The sequence below is a fragment of the Oncorhynchus mykiss genome, chromosome 16 (genome assembly GCF_013265735.2).
Source record: "Oncorhynchus mykiss isolate Arlee chromosome 16, USDA_OmykA_1.1, whole genome shotgun sequence".
Classification (NCBI taxonomy): Eukaryota; Metazoa; Chordata; class Actinopteri; order Salmoniformes; family Salmonidae; genus Oncorhynchus; species Oncorhynchus mykiss.
In genome coordinates, this window is record NC_048580.1 from 31,292,804 (window position 1) to 31,314,093 (window position 21,290).

At 43.9% G+C, this 21,290-nt stretch overlaps 1 protein-coding gene across 1 annotated transcript; it reads right to left on the reverse strand.

Moving 5' to 3' along the window:
* Positions 1 to 12,279: 12,279 nt before the first annotated feature.
* LOC110491810 (zinc-binding protein A33-like) lies at positions 12,280 to 14,738 on the reverse strand. The gene is made up of 2 exons (XM_021565590.2): positions 14,599 to 14,738; positions 12,280 to 13,526 (listed from the first exon to the last, which is right to left on the reverse strand). The coding sequence occupies exons 1-2, from the start codon at positions 14,735 to 14,737 to the stop codon at positions 12,937 to 12,939; spliced, it is 729 nt and encodes a 242-aa protein (XP_021421265.2). The 5' UTR covers position 14,738; the 3' UTR covers positions 12,280 to 12,936.
* Positions 14,739 to 21,290: the final 6,552 nt, after the last annotated feature.

Consider the following 21,290-nt stretch of genomic DNA (forward strand, 5'->3'; position numbering starts at 1 on the left):
CATTATTATTATTTAGATTACCACTGACCATTCCCCACGTTCTTATGTTAGAAATATTGTTCCAGTATTCGCTTTAGAATGTGTTAGAGTTTCGGGTAGACAAAGGAACATTCCTGCGTGGATTTGGAGAGGGATGTTCTCTGGATTTCCTCTCCTTTAATCTACAACAGGGCGGAAGGTGTCAACCCTCCACCAGCTCCCTCCTCTCCCCCTCTATGGGTGAGAGAGAGTCTGGTTACTGTCATCCATTGCACAGCTGATCTGACCCATTCGGATCCTCACAGGACAGTCATGACAGTCTCCCTCTGGTAGGTTCAATCTTGGAAGGATTCTGCAAGTTGAAATTAACACAAAAATGACAACAGGATGTCCTGGTTTGTGGATCATCGTGGTTTAACCTGGTAGGATTTCTGCAAGCTGCAGACCACCACAAGAATGGCCAGGGGATGTCCTGGTTGCGGATCGTCGTTCTGGACCCATCGTCCGGTTGTCCAGGCTGGTGGATCTAGGCAGTAACTTAGATAGATGTTAATAATGCAGAACACTCAAGCAATACATCATTACATTTCTTCTCCAAATGAGTGGCGTTGTGGCACTAACTAGTGGTTGTATGGGGAACTTGTTTGTGGCAGTATCACTTCCTAAGTGTCAAAGAAAATGAAACAAAAATGAATAAAAATACAGAGAAAATATATACAAAATATAGTTACTACACCCTAATTATCTAATTGGACCATATTCTATATACTTCCACGGTCTTTCTAAATTCCATTTTCATGGCATTTTATCTAATGTCACATCTACAGTACAGCGACTCTACTTAGTGGTGTGTTGCTGAGGGCACTATCGTAAATTGGTAACTACATGATAAGTCTACAGCTGTAAGGCATTAGCTTCGGACAGTCTACAGGGATGACCTATGGACCCGTGGGAAGAAATTGGTGATTCATGTAGCTGTGGAGTCAAAGGGGCGTCAGGGTAAATGTTCAATTTTACCAAGGCTGGTATTTTGCTCGTACCCTTAAGTGATCCTAATATAAATCCTCATTAAATGTTCCATTGTGCATGTGTAATTCTGCTTAGACAAGCGCACATGCTAAGGTAAAGAAAACCAAGTATCCTGGTAAGCTGCAACCTGTTCAGAATGAGTCTGACGTCATCAGATAATTTCCATGCCAATGACCAGTAAGTCAGTAAGAATTGGTGCCGACCTTAAAACCTGTTGTGACTAGGGGGCAGTATTTTCATTTTTGGAAAAATAATGTTCCCAAAGTAAATGGGATATTTTGTCAGGACAAGATGCCAGAATATGCATATAATTGACAGCTTAGGATAGAAAACACTCTAAAGTTTCCAAAACTGTAAAAATATTGTCTGTGAGCATAACAGAACTTATATTGCAGGCGAAAGCCTGAGAAAATCCAATCCGGAAGTGACTCATGTTTTGAATGCTCTGCGTTACGATGCGTCCCTATTGAGCAGTGAATGGGCTATCAACCAGATTCCCTTTTCTACGTATTCCCCAAGATGTCTACAGCATTGTGACATAGTGTCACGCCTTTATGTTGAAGAATACCCGTAAGCGGCTCCATTGCGCAAGTGGTCACCTGATGGCTCTCAGAGTGATTCTTGCGTAAAATACAGAGGTAGCCATTCTTCCTCTCGCTCCTACTGAAAAACCAATTGTCCCGGTGGATATATTATCGAATAGATATTTGAAAAAAACCTTGAGGATTGATTATAAACAACGTTTGCCATGTTTCTGTCGATATTATGGAGCCAATTTGGAATATTTTTCGGCGTTGTCGTGACCACAATTTCTGGTTGATTTCTCAGCCTAACGTGAAGAACAAACTGAGCTATTTCGCCTATAAAAATAATATTTTTAGAAAAAAGGAAAATTTGCTATCTAACTGGGAGTCTTGTGAGTGAAAACATCCGAAGCTCATCAAAGGTAAACGATTTAATTTGATTGCTTTTCTGATTTTCGGGACCAAGTTACCTGCTGCTAGCTGGACATAATGCTATGCTAGGCTATCGATATATTTACACAAATGCTTGTCTTGCTTAAGCTCTAAAGCATATTTTGAAAATCTGAGATGACAGGGTGATTAACAAAAGGTTAAGCTGTGTTTCAATATATTTCACTTGTGATTTTCATGAATAGGAATATTTTCTAGTAATATTTATGTCTGTTGCGTTATGCTAATTAGTGTCAGATGATGACAATGATCCCGTTCACGGGATTGGAGTTACAACAAGTTAAGCCATATGCCAAGGGGACCTGTAGTGGTTTTACTACAAGTCAATGTGTCTTACACCATTCTAGTGGCGATAGGTATGAAGGAGTCTATTTCATAGCTATGTTATCCACTAAGTGATCATGGTGATCATGACTTCAATAACTTGTGTTAAGAGTGTTTTGGAGATTCACTTCCACGTGTTGTAATCTGAGTGACTACTACATCCTCTGTCGCTGTTATCAAGGGCAATTTTAATTGTTAGGTCTCTAACCTTCTTACTGATTGTGGCTGGACTGATTGTTGCTGGCATTGGTACTGGTTCCCAAGGGGACCAACTATCCTACCGATTTATTCCGAAATGTTATCCTACCGGAACACATGATTAGAGCAATTTACTAGTTGCATTGTAGTTGAGACTGCACATGGCAAGGAATGATTACTGTTACAATTTTTGGGGGGAGAGATGGAAAGTCCACTGGACTTCTTTTACGACCAGTGTGGGACACCACAGTGATATCTCAGATATATTCTAAGGTTATCCCCATCGAGGGGCTTGTCCACTCCTCTCTGTTATCATGGGGAAGTTTACAACTTGATTTGTTTCCTGATCGGGCGGCTACGTACATTGTTACATGTAGTCTCGACCCCCCCACTGGCCTCGATGAGGCTCATCATGGGTCTGGGCTAGTATTTCTCCCCTTTGTGTTTCGGGACCTCCCCACCAGTGATTGTTGTTGGTTGTACGAGTTGCCAGCAGCTGCGTTGTTAGTAGATTAGCTATAACCTTTCAACCAAATCTCCTGGTGTTTGTGTTTCAAAAAGCTCAGTGACTGTCATGGCCTGCCATTGACCACAGCGTCCTTGTGTGGCAAGCATTCCAGTACCTGCAAACTGAGACGAGGATATCTTTCTGCGATATCACACAGTGTTTCACCAGTGTGAGTCATCCGGTCAGTGGCGTGACTGATGCCGTTAGTTTCACTGTAAGGAGTTTCAGTCCCCCTTAAAGCGGAAAATGTATCATCGGAAGCAGAGACCAGTCTGAACATTGATACATTATTTCCTGAGACTGCCGTGGTGCTTGCGGAAGTGTCTGAAGAACAAGAAGTTAATCTTAGCTACAGTATCGCATGACTCCAAGGAGGAGGGAAGTTGCTCACTCACGGAGACTACTTGCTCGAAGTCATGAGAAGAATAGTCAATCAAATTTGAATGTGACAAGATATCTTAATATCTGCTTGAATCAGATTCTGCAAAGAGGTTTCGAAACGTCTTTTTCCCAAGGGGTCCTTTCGACAGATACTCCTTGTGGATGACTTTGTTTCACCCAGCAAATTACTTGTGACTATACTTAGAGAGATAAAATGATCCATCAAGTCTGCTCCGAGTAGCAGGTGTTCAGTTTCGAGGCTGGTAACATACACAGGGTGAACAAGCGATACGTTTTTAGAAGTGATGATTCAGCATGAGTCGCATTGGGAGAGTCAAAGTTTAGTGTTGCATCGTTTTGTTTTTAACCAACGTTTAGCTGGATGCAAAGCCCTTTTGAGATCATTGAACAATGTTTGAGAGATGAGCGATATTGTCGAGCCTGAATCAATTAGAGCATCATGGATTAAGCAGTCCTCCAGGACTGGTCAATGATTTGATTATCATTGAAACCTTTGTTAGCCTTGTTACACTTTGTGTGGGTTGGGTGGGTTGGGAACATAGTGATCAGCTTGATTGTTGCGGTACCTGTGTGGTTGGCCACGTTCTTTATAGTTATTTTGACAGCATGGCTATTGGTATCGTGGTTTCGTGGTAGAGACCGTTGTTGTGTGACATCTCTCAACACTCCTATTGTAACGATTCTCGTTGGTGGAAGGAGAGGAAGACCAAAATGCAGCGTGGTAAGTGTTCGTCATATTTTAATTAAAAAACTGAACACTACACAAAATAACAACGAAGAGAAAACGAAACAGTTCTGCCAGGCGAACAGACACTAAACAGAAATGAAACACCCACAACCAAAATGGGGAAAACAGGCTACCTAAGTATGATTCTCAATCAGAGACAGCAAACAACACCTGCCTCTGATTGAGAACTACTAGGCCAAACACATAGAAATATAACAACATAGAAAAAAGAACCTAGGCTACCCACCCCAACTCACGCCCTGACCAACCTAACACAAAGACATAAAAAGGGAACAAAGGTCAGAACGTGACAGTACCCCCCAAAGGTGCGGACTCCGGCCGCAAAACCTGAACCTATAGGGGAGGGTCTGGGTGGGCGTCTGTCCGCGGTGGCGGTTCTGGCGCAGGACGTGGACCCCATTCCACCATAGTCTTTGCCCACTTAAGTGGTGCCTTTGGAGCGGCGACCCTCGCCGCCGACCTCAGACTGGGAACCCTTGCAGCGGGCCCCGAATAGATGGGAGACTCCGGCAGCGCCGGACAGGCGGGAGACTCCGGCTGCACCGTAGTGGAGGGCGACTCCGGCAGCGCCGTATTGAAGGGCGACTCTGCCAACTCCGGAGTGAAGGGCGGGTCCGGCAGCTCCTGACTGACGGGTGGCTCCGGCCGCTCCTGACTGAAGGGCGGCTCCGGCAGCTCAGGACAGACGGGCGGCTCCGGCAGCTCAGGACAGACGGGCGGCTCCGGCAGCTCAGGACAGACGGGCGGCTCCGGCAGCTCAGGACAGACGGGCGGCTCCGGCAGCTCAGGACAGACGGGCGGCTCCGGCAGCTCAGGACAGACGGGCGGCTCCGGCAGCTCAGGACAAACGGGCGGCTCCGGCAGCTCAGGACAGACGGGCGGCTCCGGCAGCTCAGGACAGACGGGCGGCTCCGGCAGTTCAGGACAGACGGGCGGCTCTGGCAGCTCAGGACAAACGGGCGGCTCTGGCAACTCAGGACAGACGGGCGGCTCTGGCAGCTCAGGGCAGACGGGCGAACCTGGAGGGAGGAGATGGAGAGACAGCCTGGTGGAGCCTGTGGCAGCCCCACGCACCAGTCTGTCTCTCCGTCTCCTCCCTCCAGGTTCGCCCAGGCTGTGGGTGTGTACTGGAGTTCTGGTGTATACCACTCTCACCTCTCCCTTAGGCTCAATGCCCACATTCACCCGGCATGGGCGGAGCGCTGGCATAGGACGCACTGCACCCTCCCAGTGCCCCGGAGACACAGCACGCAGAGCCGGCGCAGGATATCCTGGGCCGAAACGGCGTACCGGAGACCAGACACGCTGAGCCGGCACAACACACCCTGGCTGGATGCCCACACTTGCATGGCACTTGCGGGGGGCTGGCCTATAGTGCATCGGACTATGAGCGCATACTGGCGACACTGTGCGCTTGACCGCATAACACGGTGCCTGACCAGTACTGCGCTTCCTCCGGTAAGCATGAGGAGTGGGCTCAGGTCTCCAACCCCCCCCCAGGTTCGCCCGGGCTGTGGGTGTGTACTGGAGTTCTGGTGTATACCACTCTCACCTCTCCCTTAGGCTCAATGCCCACATTCACCCGGCATGGGCGGAGCGCTGGCATAGGACGCACTGCACCCTCCCAGTGCCCCGGAGACACAGCACGCAGAGCCGGCGCAGGATATCCTGGGCCGAAACGGCGTACCGGAGACCAGACACGCTGAGCCGGCACAACACACCCTGGCTGGATGCCCACACTTGCATGGCACTTGCGGGGGGCTGGCCTATAGTGCATCGGACTATGAGCGCATACTGGCGACACCGTGCGCTTGACCGCATAACACGGTGCCTGACCAGTACTGCGCTTCCTCCGGTAAGCATGAGGAGTGGGCTCAGGTCTCCAACCCCCCCCCCCCCCCCCACACAAATTCTTTGGGGCTCCCTTTCGTGCCTGTCGCGCTGCCGCACTACCTCCTTATATCGCCGCCGCTCAGCTCCCGCTGCCTCCAGTTCTTCCTCGGAGCGGCGATATTCCCCAGCTTGTGCCCAGGGTCCCTTACTGTCTAAAATTTCCTCCCATGTCCATGAGTCCAGAGAACGCTGCTGCTCTATACCACGCTGCTTGGTGCTTGGTTGGTGGGTGTTTCTGTAACGATTCTCGTTGGTGGAAGGAGAGGAGGACTATAACAACATAGAAAAAAGAACCTAGGCTACCCACCCCAACTCATGCCCTGACCAACCTAACACAAAGACATAAAAAAGGAACTAAGGTCAGAACGTGACACCTATCCCTGATAACACGTGAGTACTCCTGTTCAATGTTCAAAACCGACATGCCAGGGCTCTTAGCGTGGCTCAATTTTGATGCCTCAAAAGCTGTGCTCACAAGCTCTCTGAGTTTTGAGATTGGCAAACCAACGTGGGCTGTAGGGCCCAAGTAGTTAATGAAGTTGAGGATACATGTTCGACAGAATTTTTTTTTGAATGGCAATAGCTCTTCCATTCCTGTTTCAGTGAGTAGGCCAAAGTAAGCGGAACGAAGCCTATGATAGTATGCTCGTGGGTGTTCATTCCAAGCTTGTTTGACAGTGTTAGCCAGCGAGCTGTTGTGTTTTGGAGTCGCAGAACCTCTGAAATCTATTTTCAAAGCCGTGGCAAGTTTCGTATAGTGTCTCGTATAATGTCTCCGTGTCATTTGGCTTCCCTGGAACGGGGTCAAAGGTGTGGAGGTTTTTGACGATTTTGTCAAGGTGTTCCTTGCAAAGTGCGCAGAGAGGGTTGGCTTCATCCTGTGGGGAAGTATGGGCCGAAAAGCCAAGAGGAGAAGCCAAGCTTTGGCATTGTTGGCAAGGAGGCGCCACATTACTCTGTGCCGAATGGCCAAGAGGAAAAGACTGAGGGACACCTGAGAGAGGCAAAGTCTGAAACCTTCTATCGTCTACACTCCTTTTTGTACCGAGCTCCAGTTGCGAGCTTGATTGGGTAGGATAGTCATGCTGTAGCGCGTGACTGTTCTGGAATTCCTCCAGATGGTACCTAAGGGTGGTATTCTGCTAAATCGCAGGGTCCACTTGGGTGCTTAGAGTACTTATTTTAGACATGTGAGTGTCGCAGTTGCTCCTTTCGGTCTCATACTTATCTGTCATGGTTTGCAGGTAGAAGTCTTGAGTGCGGAGCAAGAGATTCCTCCGCTTGCTTAGAGATAATTTTGTTCACCTGGGTTCTCTCATCGTTCATTTGGTCAGCGACTTCAATGAGTTCAGCGGTTTAGTCATCCAACTTGGTTATTGTGTTCATAAGCTGATCGTCTTTGGTCTGCAGCATTTGGACTAGAACATTATTGCTTTGAATGTTGTTTATCAAAACTGCATGCATTCTATCAAGTTGCGCGCCCCTGTTCATAGATAACTCAACAGATTTATCTAGTTTGAGGATTGTGTTCCTGCAGAAGATGATTTTGTTGAAGAGTTTGTGCTCGTTCGTCATCATAAGGTTTTGCTATTTCTTTTAAATGTTCCGTTTTCAAACACAGTTCCTTGGATAGCGGTATTTTCCCCTTTACTGCGGTTGTCATTAGTTTCCTGGTTCTCTCCACCTGTCCCTTCATGTCAACCGTGTTTTGCTCATGCTTCTGCTGTGGTACTGGAACAATGTTCATCTCTGCTGGCGGCCATGTATCAGGGCTGAACTGGAGAGAACCTTTACAAGGCTTGCGCCCCGCCTCCCACCGGGGTCCATCCGTTAGCGCTCATGGAGCTCACCCACCCCCTTCATGGAAGTAAATCGCTACCAAGAAAGCCACCTTCATAAAGAGGTGTTTCACGGAGGCAGACTACAACGTTTCGAAAGGCAGCTTTGCCAAAGCTGAAAAGACCACATTCAAATCCTAGCTCGCCATTGACCAGGTCCTAGCTGGTCGCAGGCGACGAACCCCCTTCATAAACCTGGAGACCAAGGGATGGCGCCCCACTGGCATGTCCATCCACCCCACATGGCAAGCAGATATAGCAGCCAAATACCCTCAGTGTGGAGGCTGCTAAGCCTTCATCCAAGCGAGACTGCAGGTATTGGAGGACATACTGTACCCCACATGACTCAGGCACCACCTCAATACCAGTGCACCAAGAGCAGAACAATCACCAGCTCAACTGATATGCCGCGGTTGTATCCGGTGCCCTTGCACTCTGAATGGAGTTCATTACACCCTCCTGTAGTCCTAACATGGACCATTGGCACCGTTCAGTGGCCAAGCCCACCGACTGAGACAGCAGGTCCAGTCTCAGGGAAAGTAGCCAAGGTGTCCCAGATAACAGGGACAGGAGAAGGCTGAACCAGGCTTGTCTGGGCCAGTATGGGGCCACCAGAAGCAGACGATGCTCTGCCATGCTGGTCCTGTCCAGCACAGCCTGGAACAGGGGAAAAAGGGGGGAATGCGTAAAGCTCCAGCCTGCGCCAATCGTGAGCCAGAGCATCCAAGCCCAGAGGCCCAGGTGGCTCCGACATGGAGTACCTCAGGGGGAAGTGCGCATTGTCCAGGGAGGCAAACAGGTCCACCTGCGCCCTCCTGAACTTGCTGCATCACCTGGGGATGTCGGCTCCAGTCCCAAGGTGGCGGACCCTCCCTTGGGAGCATATCCGCTGCCACATTCAGGATGCCAGGTACGTGTGCTGCGCGTAGAGATGCTAGACATCTCTGAGCCCAGAGAAGGAGCTCACATGCCATAAGATGTAGGCGGTGGGACTTTAGTCCACCCTGATGGTTGATGTAAGCCAATACTATGGTGTTGTCTGTTCTCACCAGGACATCCCCAGGACATCACCAGGACATCTTCCCTTCAGATGTGGAAGGAAAGACTGCAGGGCCAGCAATACAGCTCGGAGCACTCGTGTATTGATGTGCCTGCCACTCCAAGGGGGTAGCCAACATCCGCTGACCGACCTGCCCTTGGTCACACACCCCTAGCCGATTTGGGTGACGTCTGTGCTGACCAGCTCCCGGCAGCACATCCTCAGCATCTCCACCCCACCTGAGAGAAAGGGGTCACAGCGCCACCTCAACAATACCATGAGGCACTGTGTGGTCATCCGCAGCTGGCGGTGACAGTGGCGCTTCGGGTGCAGCCAGTGGGAGTTGAGCCACAGTTGAAGAGGCCGGAGATGGAGCAGGCCCAGGGGAATCAACAATGAGGCCTCTGTCAGCAAGCCCAACGGGCATTGGCAGGTTAGGGCGGATACCACCCGCCCCTGTCAAAAGTGATCGAGGCAAGGTGAGATTGCCTGTACCCTTCTGGTGGACAGGCGTGCTCTCATGAGGACTGAGTCCAGCTCCATGCCAATGAAGGCCACCCTCTGGGTGGGCGTCAGACGACAGTTCTTGTCGGTTACAGTAATACCCAGCCTGCCGATGTGGGTCAGGAGCATGTCTCTGTCTGATAAGAACTGTGTCCTGGTCAGGGCACAAATCAGTCATTCATCCAGGTAATTGAGAATCAACACTTATTGAAAGTGCGGGGTGCCAAGAACCGTCCCTTCGAAAGCGAATCGGAGGTACTGCCACTGAGCTGGGTGAACAGGAACATGGAAGTATGCAACCCTCAGGTACAGCGTCACAAACCACTGGTCCCTGGACACGGCCTGCAACACACGGCTGGGGACAGTATGTGGAACCTCAGTAACTTCAAGTACCCATTGAGGTTCAGAATCGGTCGAAATCCTCTGTCTCTTTTTGGGACCACAAAATAAGTGGTCAGAGTGGGGTGTTCTCTCATTATGTGTCTGGAAGTAGATAGCAAGCCAGCTAATGTTAGCCAGTTAGTTTGGGTGCTTCACTACTGTGAGGTCAGAACGTTCTGATCAACCCTACTCATCGGTCATAGCGTCCAGTGTGCGCTCTGAATGCTCCGAGAGCGAAACGCTCTGAAGAATGGACAATCTGACAGCACAGTTGCAGTCACCAAAGCTCTGGATAACATAACAGCCTAACCAGCTCTGCTAGGGCGAGTAATGTTGAGTGAGCTGTTCTCTCATTTGTGTCTGGAAGTAATTAGCAAGTTAGCTTGGGTGCTTGATTGCTGTTGATAGTACAGAAAGCTTGGATCAACCCTTAAAGAGATGGGTGGGGCTAAAGCTTAAGAGGTTGTGAACGATGCCGAAGGGGTGTTGACAAAGAAGGGCTCTCCAGTAGTAGTTCCAAAACATTCAAAGGACATTTTCTCAAAAGTGAGTTTACAAGTTTATCAACTTTCAAAGCAAAATTACTTTCCCATTGTTCCTCAACTGTAGTGTATGATATACCATTTTGTCTCTACTTTTGGACATTTTCTCAAAAGTGAGTTTACAAGTTTATCAACTTTCAAAGCAAAATTACTTTCCCATTGTTCCTCAACTGTAGTGTATGTTATACCATTTTGTCTCTACTTTTATCCAATGTAAAAAACGCAATTTCAAATGTTGCTACATAAGCCCGATTTGAGCCTATCGTTCACATTTGTGAATCACAAAAGACAAAAGACATTGGTTTGATTCATTCTGAAAAGTGACACATTCAGTTATTCAAGGGAAAGGGGATACCTAGTCAGTTGCACAACTGAATGCATTCAACCGAAATGTGTCTTCCACATTTAACCCAAGAGGTGCGTGGGATGCCAACCTGTTAAGGATATGGCAGACATATGCCCCCTTTGGAGAGATTGGGTACCCCTAGTAAACTGAAAAAAAAATCTGTCAAAAATTGCTAATATATGCATATAATAATTATTATTGGATAGAAAACACTCTAAAGCTTCTAAAACCGTTGGAATTATGTCTGTAAGTATAGCAGAACTCACAGGGCAGGCATTCTTCCAAACTAGTTTTTGTGGTCATGAAAGTTGGAGCAACTTTGACGTCATCGCCACACAGTGCCTCACCCCCACCCTTCCCAACCAGTTATGATTCTGGGGAGACTTTCTATGTCTTCCGCTAGATGTCCTCATTCAGTAGAGCTTTAAATCGTTCAAATCCCGCGAGAATTGACCCTATGGGAGTGAAATTAGTGCGTGCCACGAGAAAATAGGTTGTGCGTTGTGGCGCGAATTGGTCCCAGCCATTCCTTTGTTCCAGCACTCAAGAGAAGGGCAGACGATGGCCGATTGAATTGAAGTTTGTTTTGTGTGTCTAAAACATCATAAAGCTTGCTTCTGCACTTAGTTTGACCTGTTTAGTCGACATATAATATGTCATTTTGAAGTTTTGATGCGCAACTTTTCCGGACCAGAGGACATTTTGGGTGCATTTCAGCTGATGTTATTAGCAGTAGCTAATACAAAGACGCAAGACTTGAAACCAAACGATGTATTGGGTAAGTATGAAGCCTTCCAGAACATTCTGAACGAAGACCATCGAAGGTAAGGGAATATTTATGCTGAAATCTGTGTTTCTGTTGACTCCAAAATTACGGAGAAATGTAGCTTGTATCTGAGCGCCGTCTCAGCATATTGAATAGTGTGCGATTTCTGTAACGTTAAAAATAAATCTAACAAAGCGGTTGCATAAAGAAGCAGTGTATCTTTCTAACTATATGTAGAACATGTATATTTAGTCAAAGTTTATGATGTCTATTTACGTTATCTTGCCGCGCTACCTAGATTTCCTGCGGACATTTTTGAGTAATTTCTGAACGTGAACTCAATGTAAATGGACATTTATGGATATAAATGGCATATTATTGAGAAAAAAAAATGTACTGTGTAACATGTCCTATTACTGTCATCTGATGAAGATTTTCAAAAGGTTAGTGAACGATTTATTTTTTAATCCTGCGTTTGTTGATTGCATGTTTTGGCTATTCAAATGAGCTGTGTCTGGTGGTGGTTTGACATATATATGTGCTATGTTTTCGCCGTAAAACATTTTAGAAATCTGACTTGCTGGCTAGATGAACAAGGTGTTTATCTTTCATTTGAGCTATTGGACTTGTTAATGTGTGGAGGTTAAATATTTCTAAGAATATTTTTGCGTTCCATGCGCCACCGTTCCATCTGAACGTGGGAGGGTAGAGTCCCAAATGGGAACCAATATCTTAGAAAGGTTAAACGACATCATCGGCACCCGGGGAGCAATTGTTGTTGGGGGTTAACTGCCTTGCTCGAGGGCAGAATGGCAGATGTGTTGTTATTAAGCCTAATGACTGTCAATACTGATAGTGGCTAATATTTAACACAATAGAAATAGGAAACAGAGAAAGTTGGGGTAGCCTATAATTAAGATATTCAAGAGGGCCCATCCCTGCAAGTTAAAAGGCTGTACAATTAAAATTCTGCATAATGCATTTCATACTCTTTAATGTGACAAAGTTGATATATCGATATGCTTAATTTTGTTGCCATATGACTGGTTTCACAATTGTCTCCAGTGATTATAAGATAAAATATATCTAAAACAAGTAGCATTAATATTTACAATCCCCTTATCCAAATGGATTACTAATTTACCTAGCTCTTTTCAATAGCTCTCATGAAATTGTAAATTACACTGCATGGAGAATGATGTTATTTCAATCGGAAAATATTAAGTAGATACTTTTTCCTCTTGCGTAAAGGTGGCTGAATTATTAGGACATTAATTCGATGTGAGAATATGGCATATCTATAGACACCTCTGCCACACCTTCATTAGATATTAGATATCCACCCAAAAAGAAAAGCAGGTGAATAGTGTGCTATTCTCATGCCTAAGTTCAAGGTCAGAATACGTGTTGAGAGAAAATCGCTTAAAAAGGGAATCATCCCCTTTGAGTATCATAAGGAGCAGAGTCAGCATTCTTGGGCATTCTGGATAGAACTAGGAGTTGGAGGTGCGTTACAGATCAAAATTGGTTTGGCGTTCGTACCGTTGTGGTCGTGACCTGGGCACAATGCCAGGTGGAGACAGTCCTTGAACGCCCCCACACAAAACGAGAACAGAGGGGTCATGCTGTCCGCCCCCAGGAAAGACACTAGGCCCGCTGGGAAACTACACAGGACCCCAATACGGCTTAAGTGTTTCGTGACAGGCAGCTGGTGGGGCACCCCACCATGCCAGGCTGTGTACTCCCCGTCAAAGAATTCCATGGCCCAGGAGTCAGAGCCGCGACCCAGCCAGCAGTCCTCGGCCCGTCCCTTGCGGGAGATGGTGGGGTAGGTGAGGCCCAGCTCCCAGTAAGTCTTCCCAGCCACATCTATCTCCCAGTAGTGACGCCCGGAGCTGAAGCCCTGCAGGCTGATCACGTTGAGGGTGGTGTCAAAGCGTCCTGGGAGCTCTGGTAGTTCCTGCCAGGTGTCTGTGTAGGTGACACTGTCACCGTGCAGGGAAATTACCAGCTTGGGGTGTGCTGTCTCTGGGTCCAGGGACACCTCTGTAGAATCTGTTGACAGAGGTGTAATTTTCCCATGAGAAAATACTATATTTAAAATACTATATTATAATTGGCTGGATGTTTCAAGGCATAACCACTTTCAAGGCATAAGTTTTAATAACATGCAGCATGTTTTTAAGTACAAAAACATGCTGTATGTTATAACGGCTTACCTTCACTTATAAATTATAGATGTAAGAAATGTATCCATAATGAAATACACTTTTTGAATTGTTTTATAATTTATACAGTATTCAGATAGACCACTAGGTGTAGAGGATCCATGGTACAAAAAATCCTGCCTATCTCTCCACTTCCAGTTGTACTTAGCTATGTTTCCATTAACCTGTCCAGTAACTTTTTTTTTTGACATTTAGAAAGATTGCATTGAAAATAGATGCAACAATTGCCTGCTACGGTGCATTTCCATTGAACTATCTTGTGTCAATAAAAACAGCTGGATGTAATGATGTCACCCCCCCCCCCCCCCCCCACGAAAGCCACATTTGACATATTCTAATAATTCTCATGTGCCAACGTATCGTCACGGTCCGTGCCATGGTGAAACTTGCACTCCTGTAGATCTGAAATAATTGGATCATGAAACTTGCTTCCAACAAGAAAAGCAAGAAGAAGTAATTCAGATATTATTGAAAGTCAGGACAATCCTTGTCCTGCAAAGAAACATATATATTTTTTAATAGTTTACAGCAGTATACATTTAGAATGAAATGTGGAGTGGATCTTTATAATTACATGATGGTATCATGTATTCCGAATACCTTAAAAATTATTTGGCAATCATCATTTATTTGAAAAACTGTTTCAATCATTATTTGTCGCAATAAAGAAACTTAGACAAAATAAAAATCCCCCCTGTCGAATGGATACAAATGTTGTATCTTTAGAAAATGTCTCCTATATCTGCCGTTTACATTACACATGTTGCAAAGATTTGTTTTGCGACATTGCTTTTGTTGAAAAAACCTGTGTCAATGGAAACCTGCCTAGTGACATCATAGCATTTTGAGATTTAAATCATAAAATTGAAAAGATGTCATGGAATACTAAGGGTACTCACAGCTCTTGATGAGTCTCTTGGTAATGGGGGTCTGGGAGTGGATGAGTAGCAGCATATTGTTGGTGAGGGTGAGAATTTGGTCAGCTTTAGGCTCATCCAGGTTCACTTTGCTTGGGTCTGTCCTGCTCAGCAGATCCATCACTCTGGGTGAGAGAGAGGACAATTACCAACATTTAAAGCCTGGTTTCATAGACTAAATGTAACATAGTAAATGTAAATCAAATCAATCAAATGAGTATGATATGTTACGTTTGGTATGGTTAAATAAGACAGATGGTTACTTAAGGCAAAAACAAAAGTAGGGTGGATGGGTTGGCGTATAATGCAAACATCTAGCAACTGAAAGGTTGAGAGTTTGAAATCTCATCACAGACAGTTTTAGCATTTTAACTAATTAGCAACTTGTCAACTACTTCCTACTTTTTAGCTACTTTGCATGTTAGCTAACCCATCTCTTAACCCTAAACTTAACCCTTTTAGCTAACCCTTCCACTAACCTTAACCCTTTCACATAACTCCTAAACTTAACCCTAACCCCTAGCCTAGCTAAATTGAACTAGCTAGCTAACGTTAGCCACCTAGCTAGAATTCGTAACATATCATACATTTTGAAAATTTGTAATATATAACACAATTGTAATTCGTAACATGTCATACGAAATAGATAATGGACATCCACAAATTAATACATACCACGCCATTCGAAACATATCATACTAAATTGAATGTTCCGGATATACATACAGAATAATATGAAATGCTCTGAGACCAGGTTGCCATTTACTGCAGTGGCTCTCACATGAACAGTAGGCAGGTTTCCATTGACCCAAAAAGACATGTGTAATGGAAACGGCAGATATAGGATAAATGTTCTAAAGATTGATAACATTTGTATCTGTTCAACAGGGATGGATTTTTCTTTAGTAGAACTTTATTGCGACAAATGATGGCAACTGTGTTTTTCGAATAACTGATGATTGCCGAATGAATCATTTTGAAGGTATACGTAATTATAAAGCGCCACTTCACATTTACTAAATGTCTACTGCTGTAATGGCTTTCCTCCTCTTTGTCTGAAAAGGAGAGGCGAGAAGGATCGGAAGCCCAATATGCGGCGTGGTAAGTGTCCATGGTATTTATTTAAACACATAAACTGAACACTCCATGCAAAAACAATAAACTCTACACTCCATGCAAAAACAATAAACTCTACACTCCATGCAAAAACAATAAACTCTACACTCCATACAAAAACATTAAACGTAACGTGAATAACCGACGTGTGGTGTAAAACACAGACACGGAAACAATCACCCACAAAACAACAGTGAAACCCAGGCTACCTAAGTATGATTCTCAATCAGAGACAACTAACGACACCTGCCTCTGATTGAGAACCATACTAGGCCGAACACAGAAAAACAACCTAGACACACAAAACATAGAATGCCCACCCAACTCGAGTCCTGACCAACTAAAACAAACAATTAACACAAATACTAGGGTCAGAACGTGACAACTGCTTGCAAAATCAATTTTTTTTCAAGTATATAAATAATGTTTCTTTGCAAGAAAAGGATTGTCCTGACTTTCAAAATTCCTGAAATTCTTGAAGGTATATTTGTAAATTATTGCATTCTGTCCATGCTGGCTTTCGCAGGCTACTTGAGACATGAAACAGATAGGTGGGAGGGCATACAGGCTGTCGCCAATTTATTAATGCGCAATTTGCCTAAATTGGTAATGGAAATATTTCAACCACTACATTTTTATTTGACAGGCTTTTGCAGAAAAGTGTTTTTGGTGGTGTAACTTCACTACATCCAACTGTTTTTATTGACACAGCTGGAAACGCATCCATTTTCTATGCAAACTTTCTACGTGTCGACAGAAAATCGCCGGACAAGTTAATGGAAACATAGCTATTGACAGTTTATGATCAATAATGATGATTGTAAACATCTTTGTCAATAAAATGATTTATATAAAATATATGTGCATGCAGTATTAGAAACAACAAATGTATTTGGATCAAATTACATACCTGCCTTCTATCTCTGTGTCCTAGAGTCGATGTGGAGGAAATAAAGAGTGATAGTGAAAACAACAGCATCAATATCAATTAAATTAGTTTATGTTGAATAGAACTGAAGAGCCAAATCACCATTGTATCAGGCAGAATAATGTCCTTCTGGGCCAGCTCAGTGGTGAGCCTGGCCAGATCCTGCTCTATCTCCTGGATGATGATACAATTATTTTCCATCAGGTCCTCCAGGGCTGTGACTGCAGCTCTCTCCTCCATCTCCAGCTGGGTCAGAGTTATCCTGAGGTCCTCATTCAGAACCCTCTGGATGTCCTCATACTTCTTCTTTATACTCGCCTTCATCGCTGAGGACTTTTTCTGGTTGTGGGACACAGAACCAGTCAATGTGAAAGTCATTGCAACATTTCACATCTTAGAGTTTATATGTTACCATGTTGTGCATGTTTTTCACCACAAATAGATGCCATAGAAATATAAATGTCAGATGTGACCATAGAAATATAATTACTAGAAGGGCCAAAGCCCCTCAGACAACTTCAATTTGACTGGAACACTCATGTGTGCATTCAATATGTCTGACATGTTATTGTGATGCTTGTGACCTCTGTTCACACAGATGAAGCCCTGTGCTGTTTACTTACAATGATTTCAGTTTGCTTTGCACTTAGTTTCTTCATTCGGAGCTTCACAGCCTCTCTTTGCCTCTTCAGACATTCCTGGTGCTTCAACTGCATCTCCTGAGGAGTGAAAAAAAAGTGGCACACATCTGATCCTGAGTCTTCATCTTCAAAGCCTTACTCTAAGTGAGATGATCAGTTATACCAATGAAGAAAAGCTGACGTAATTGCAAAGGGAAGTTGTAATAAACCAAAGACTTCTAGTCCTGTGTCAATGAGCCTTAAATCAATATAGACTACCTGGCACTCTTTAACAATACCACACTTCTAGTTTCACAATCTCAGGTACTAGAGTATAGTGGGTAGGGTTGTGTCCTTAGAAATACGGGGATGGCCCATTCAATGAGCCATATTGGGTGTACTCATGAGGGTGCAGTCAAATTGCTGTGGTCTGAGGGGATTATCCTTTCTAGTTATTATATTTATATGGTTATGTCAATGGGGCCCTTCATTCTCCCCTAGAAAGTATTCACCTTGACTCCACAGGTACATTATCCATTAGGGAAAGGGGGTTTTCGAGTCAGTTGTACAACTGAAATATGTCTTCCACATTTAAACCAATCCCTCTGAATCAGAGAGGTGCGGGGGGCTTCCTTAATCCACATCCATATCGTCGGCACCTAGGGAACAGTGGGTTAACTGACTTGCTCAGGGGTAGAACGACAGATTTTTACCTTGTCAACTTGGGGATTTGATTCAGCAAACTTTTGATTTACTGTCCTAACGCCCTAACCACTAGGCTACCTGCCACCCCATTATGTACCTGTAGGCTGCCACTCAAAAGAAGAAGAAAACAACCCCAGTAAGAAATATATACATAGTTTAAGTGATAATAAATTCTGTATCAACAGGAAAAGAAAACCCTCCCCATACCACCCCTTCCACATGGGCCTGAAAGCAAAGAACATAAAAATATAAAAAAATAGGTATATTTATATATATACCCAGCACAAGTCAAAAGTTGGGACACACCTACTCATTCATTCAAGGGTTTTTCTTTATTTTTTACAATTTTTTACATGTAGAATAATAGTGAGACATCAACACTATGAAATAAAACATGGAATTATGTAGTAACCAAAAGTGTTAAAAAAATCACAACATATTTTATATTTCCGATTCTTCAAATTGGCCACCCTTTGCCTGGATTACAGCTTTGCACAGCCTTGGCATTCTCCCAACCAGCTTCACCTGGAATGCTTTTCCAACAGTCTTGAAGGAGTTCCCACATATACTGAGCACGTGTTGGCTGCTTTTCCTTCACTCAGCGGTTCAACTCATAACCAAACCATCTCAATGTGGGTGGCAGGTAGCCTAGTGGTTAGAGTGTTGGCCTGGTAACCAAAAGGTTGCAAGATCAAATCCCTGAGCTGACAGGGTAAAAAGCTCTTGTTCTGCCCCTGTTCCTAGGCTGTCATTAAAAATAAGAAATTGTTCTTAACTGACTTGCCTAGTTAAATAAAGGTAAAATAAAAACATTGGGTTGAGGTTGGGTGATTGTGGAGGACAGGTCATCTGATGCAGCACTCTTGGTCATATAGCCCTTACACAGTCTGGAGGTGTGTTTTGGGTCATTCTCCTGTTGAAAAACAAATGATAGTCACACTAAGCGCAAACCAGATTGGATGGCATATCACTGCAGAATGCTGTGGTAGCCATGCTGGTTAAGACTAAAGGACAGATTTACACCTGTCGAATGTCCATTTCTTGTGTTTATTGGCCCAAACAAGTCTCTTCTTCTTATTGGTGTCCTTTTGTAGTGTTTATTTTTCAGCAATTCGATCATGAAGGCCTGATTCATGCAGTCTCCTCTGAACAGTTGATGTTGAGATGTGTTGAGATACATTTATTTGGGCTGCAATCTGAGGTGCAGTTAACTCAAATGAACTTATCCTCTGCAGCAGAGGTAACTCTGGGTCTTCCTTCCCGTGGCAGTCCTCATGAGAGCCAGTTTCATCATAGCACTTGATGGTTTTTGTGACTGCACTTTCACAAAGTTCTTGACATTTTCAGGATTGACTGACCATCATGTCCCAATGTAATGATGGACTGTCGTTTTTCTTTGCTTATTTGAGCTGTTCTTGCCATAATATGGATTTCATATTTTACCAAATAGTGGTATCTTCTGTATACCACCCCTACCTTGTCACAACACAACTGGCTCAAACGCATTAAATAGGAAAGAAATTCCACAAATTAACTTTTAACAAGGCACACCTGTTAATTAATTGAAATGCATTCCAGATGACTACTGCATGAAGCTGGTTGAGAGAATGCCAAGAGTGTGCATAGCTGTCATCAAGGCAAAGGGTGGTTACTTTGAAGAATCTCAAATATAAAATATATTTTGATTTGTTTAACACTTTTTTGGTTACTACATGATTCCCTATGTGGTATTTCATAGTTTTGATGAGGTGAGATCACCTTGCCTGTTACTTCTAGTTATTCTGAACAGAACAGAGCCGGTATTGCCTGTTATTACTATGGCTGAGGGATTGGCATATACTGTAGTATTTGAATCATATTAATGAAAACGGAGCCAAGTACCATGTCACAAAACCAGCCAAAGATATAACAATTCTAGTCTATCAAAAGCTTTTTCTGCATTGAGAGATAGAAGTGCCCAAGGAGCTTTGGTTTCCGATGAAGCATGTAAAATATGTATTAGAAAATAGTTTAATATCTGTGTTTATCAAAGAAAGAGGGTGATAATGAGAGCACTGAATGGTTTTTACCTTTTAAAGAAATTGCTAAATTAGTCCTGAATTTACATCCCTTCCAAAATGAACCTTTGTGAACGGCTGTGTTAATCATTGCAAGTATGATGTAATTGGTTCCACATTTTTAAATAGACCTCAGGAGGAACCAGGTGATTTACCTTTATTCATGTTATCCAATGACCTTTTGAGTTCATGTAGAGAGATTTAGGCTCCCAGCAAGCCGGCTTCCTTAGTTGCGAGAAGAGGAGATATCTTTTAAAAAGGACTTGATCTGGCTTGGTGTTTGATTTACAATCAGAGGTGTACAATTCTTTATAGAAACTGGATCATTTTTGGTTGATTAATTTGGATTCAACAGTTGCAATTTTCACTAATTGATCATTAATGAAAAACTTGTTAGCCAATAGACGACTGGGTCGATTACCATGGAAGTAATGGTTAAGTCTAACCCGAAGGATGGCAAATTCTCCTCTCTGTCTTGTCAATAGATTTAGTTATATATTTTAGACTTTGAAGAAAGTAGTTTGTTACCTCGTCTGAAAAAAGTGTTTGTTGACAACTTTTCCAATTCTGATATCTTCTTTATGATTCATTCCACCCAGATGCAAATGCAGGTGCATTTTTTTTATTAAACCTTTAATGGCGTCCCATAAAAATCAGAGGATCAGATTAAATTTTTGTTAATCATTATAAATTCAAATTGTACAAAACGTAGGATTTTGTACTAAGGAAGCGTTAAAGTGCCATCTTGTGGTTATTTTAGGAAATTATGACATTTGTATCTGTCAGAAGCATGATGATCAGATAGACTCATATGTCGAATTTCTATTTTCTTGATTAAAGAAAATAGAGTAGATTCTAGTACGTAATCGATTCGGGAGAATGTTTTGTGCCTGTTTGAATAGAAAGCGTGCTCTTTTGCTTCAGGGATATGAGCTCGCCAGGCATCAAGGGTTGTAATCAGAGAGCATATGTTGGAGAGCCTTGGTTGCCTTTGGCTTGTAGTTGGTCTTATTAGATTCGTCCCGCATATTCAGAATGGCATTCATGTCTGTCCTGATAACCAGTTGGAATTCATTTAATTCTAACAATAAGCTAACAGAAGTTATTATCCAATTTGATACATAGATATTTAGCAATACTGTATTTCCTCCATTCATACCATACTTTAAAACTATAGGCCTACTATAAACCTGGGTGTTTGTGTATCAGTATGTGTGTGTTTGAGAGAGAAAGAGACAGTTCCATGGG

Excerpts from the sequence above, each read along its gene's own strand:
- LOC110491810 (XM_021565590.2), bottom strand. The coding sequence starts at position 14,737 with ATGGATCTGCTGAGCAGGACAGACCCAAGCAAAGTGAACCTGGATGAG. Across the intron at positions 13,527-14,598 it reads CAAGAGACTCATCAAGAGCT|ATTCTACAGAGGTGTCCCTG; the intron begins GTGAGTACCCTT and ends CTCTGTCAACAG.